The sequence below is a fragment of the Mizuhopecten yessoensis genome, unplaced genomic scaffold (assembly GCF_002113885.1).
Source record: "Mizuhopecten yessoensis strain PY_sf001 unplaced genomic scaffold, ASM211388v2 scaffold419, whole genome shotgun sequence".
NCBI lineage: Eukaryota > Metazoa > Mollusca > Bivalvia > Pectinida > Pectinidae > Mizuhopecten > Mizuhopecten yessoensis.
Window position 1 is genome coordinate 1,824,475 of NW_018403537.1, and position 3,291 is coordinate 1,827,765.

At 44.1% G+C, this 3,291-nt stretch overlaps 1 protein-coding gene across 1 annotated transcript; it reads right to left on the reverse strand.

Annotated features, from left to right (window-relative positions):
* Nucleotides 1-715: 715 nt before the first annotated feature.
* On the reverse strand, nucleotides 716-1,450 carry LOC110448477 (extensin-1-like). The gene has a single exon (XM_021494741.1). It carries the CDS (start codon nucleotides 1,448-1,450, stop codon nucleotides 716-718), a length of 735 nt encoding a protein of 244 aa, XP_021350416.1.
* Nucleotides 1,451-3,291: the final 1,841 nt, after the last annotated feature.

The window sequence follows — 3,291 nt, forward strand, 5'->3', positions numbered from 1 at the left end:
GACATTGTTCCATGTGTAACTTTGTTTGCTTATATGTCATAGCAAAATTGAAGGCACGCGATTAGATATATGATTGGTAAAAACGAAACTCTGACCAATCGGTAGGCTGATACTAACTAGTCCTTTGAAGATTATAGAGGATCGACACCCTACATCAAAGCCACTTAATTTAACCGTTACGACACCGCGAGATTATTTTGATGTACATCAAAGGATCAAACTAGTCTTCTTGTCTCATCCACATGGTGGCACACACTTATAGCCTTCAATTTTGCTATGACATTTTCCAGGTGTGCAAAGAGCGAAAGCGAGCGTAACCCCTGTAACGTTTACATGCAAATGTATACGTGTTAAATATATTTGTAAATGTTTCATGCCACATACATATATATATATATCTATATCAATTAATTGCCATATTAGACTGTTTCGTTGAGCATATCCACATGCTATTGCGTATATGTATTAGCATGATACATACACAACATATACAACAGAACGAAAATGTAAGAATATACAAAAATTGCATGAATATATTTTATACCGGCAGCATATATTGCCGGTATACGTATTTCCTGTCTTGATAAAAACTAAACAGTTTCAATTGAAATTGCAATATTTATTCAATATTGAACAAAAACTTAATAAAATCGAAAACAATTAGTTTTCATTTTCCCCATGGAAAGAAAATTAAAGAAAATGTTGATTGGGCGGTTCAAATATGTTTTTCCACAATTGTATGTATTTGGTCAGTATTGTTCAGCGGCGTGTTTTTAGCGGAACTGGGCATGGCTGATTTGGAACCGGATCTGGAGACGGCGCCGTAGCAGATACAACATATGGGTGGAGGACATGACCAGTTGGTGGGATGTTTGTCCGGCAATGAACATTGGGTAGGACATGACAGGTTGGTGGGTGTCTGTCCGGCAGTGAACGTTGGGTAGGACATGACAGGGTGGTTGGGTGTCTGTCCGACAGCAAACGCTGGGTAGAACATGACAGGTTGGTTGGGTGTCTGTCCTGCAGTGAACGTTGGGTAGGACATGACAGGTTGGTGAGGTGTCTGACAGGTTGGTGGGGTGTCTGTCCGACAGTAAACGTTGGGTAGGACATGACCGGTTGGTGGAGTGTCTGTCCGGCAGTGAACGTTGGGTAGGACATGACCGGTTGGTGGGGTGTCTGTCCGGCAAACGTTGGGTAGGACATGACCGGTTGGTGGGGGGTCTGTCCGGTAGTGAACGTTGGGTGGGACATGACCGGTTGGTGGGGTGTCTGTCCGGCAGTGAACGTTGGATAGGACATGACAGGTTGGTGGGGTGTCTGTCCGGCAGTGAACGAACTTGGTTACGACATTGACCGGTTGATGGAGTGTCTGTCCGGCAGTGAATGTTGGGTAGGACAAGACCGGTTGTTTGGGTGTCTGTCCGGCAGTGAACGTTGTATGGGGCATGACCGGTTGGTGGGGCGTCTGTCCGGTAGTGAACGAAAGATGGGACATAACCGTTTGGTGGGGGGTCTGTCCCGTAGCGAACGAAGGACGGGGCATGACCGGGTGAAGCGACGTTCTGCTTTCCGGAGTAGATGTACATATAATTTTCTGCTTTCTGGTGGTATCTGGATATCTTGAAATCGGGGAACGATACACCCCGAGCTTCCATGCATTTTTTAATCGGGCTACCATCGGTGTGTGTTTTTCCATAACTGTCGTGTAGACTCCCGCTCTTTAAAACGGGTTAAAACGAGGTTGATACACCTGACACTATTTTTGGGATAATTCCCCGGTAAAACTTTTCAAGTATTGTCAGATCAGGATGGATCTCCCCCATGCACAACGACCGGACACCAAGCAACCCGACAGGATAGTATCTATCAATGTCGATGTTGACCAAAAACGGCAAAACTTTGCTAAAGAAAGTGTTGCATGTTTCATCTTGCGCTCTATTTTTGCCGGCGATCATCGTTTGCAGTTTTTCTAGCTCTTTTGCTAAGCTTTTCATCTTCTCGTTGTCGTTCTTGTCAATATCGTTACAGTATTGGAGACCCTGGCATGGACTCAATTCACAATGGCGTTTTGTGTGACCCATACGGAGATGGAACTGACCACACTGAGACTTGGAATTATCCATCTTAATACTGGCGTTGCTGTATTTTATCTCCAGTAGACGCAAATGTTCCTTTGCACTTTCAAGTGCTATGTCCTTGACATTTATGACATCTTGAAGTTCATCGATTGCCAGCCGAATTGGGGACTTATGTTCTAATTCACCAGTTCAAATGAACATATATATAAATCATTTATCAATTAGGACTCAACACTGTAGTATAGGAAATAGCTGACTGCAGCTAGCGCTTTTATTGTGGAAAAGCTACAAAAACAAGGCAACATCAAGCGACTGCGCACGGCTGTTCCTGAGCGACTGTCCCTCTAGCTCCAAGTCCCAAAGGATCTGTCATAGAAGCTCTGTAATATGCCAGATGCCAACGTCTATAAACCTAAAAGCATACACCAAATGGCTCAGAGAGGCTCTCAATCCTAGTTTAGAGCTCGATGACAAGTAACAAGTAACATCAAAACAAATTAAAGCTCTACTGCTCGCTACCAAATTGGCGGGGGGGGGGATACCACAAGCGCACTGTCTGGCTGCAACAGCTCGAATGACACTAACATCTATACACCCTGTACATGCCAACCCCCTTCCCCAGGTAATTCACGTGCAACACGTAATTCACCGCGTACGTCAGAATCCACGCCTTACCTCTACATACACAGGTACTCTAGCACCTACGTTACCCCATTGATACCGTACCATTGATAAATATAATTATAGACATTTGCTGATATGGAAATAGGAGAGTTCTATCCTGCCCCGGGATTTAATGTGGGGTGATTCAACGTTTTCCTCCTCGTTTCTGAATAACTGTTTGGGTGCCATGCTGGTCGGTTTAGAAATGAGTGTCACTGGTTTTGGCGACTCTCCTTCGAAAATCCACAGCTTCATTCACTTCAGCAGTGTTCCCGCTATTGAGGATGCACATTGAAAAGCCTCGGTCACACATGTATCCGAAACGCAATAATCCATTTTGCTCGTCATCCAAATATTGAAAACCGAACATCTTACCACTTAATCTTTGAATCTTTGCTTGAATATCACACTTAAGTTCCTCGTATGTTCACGGTTTATTTGGGATGTTAAATATTCTGATTTTCCCTTCGGCGTATTCAACATGCACCTGTACGCTCTCCAGGATTACTCTCGTGTGACCTTATGAACTTTAGTTGTGAAATGAGCG

Coding starts and splice junctions, on each gene's coding strand:
- LOC110448477 (XM_021494741.1), bottom strand. CDS start 1,450: ATGCCCCATACAACGTTCACTGCCGGACAGACACCCAAACAACCGGTC.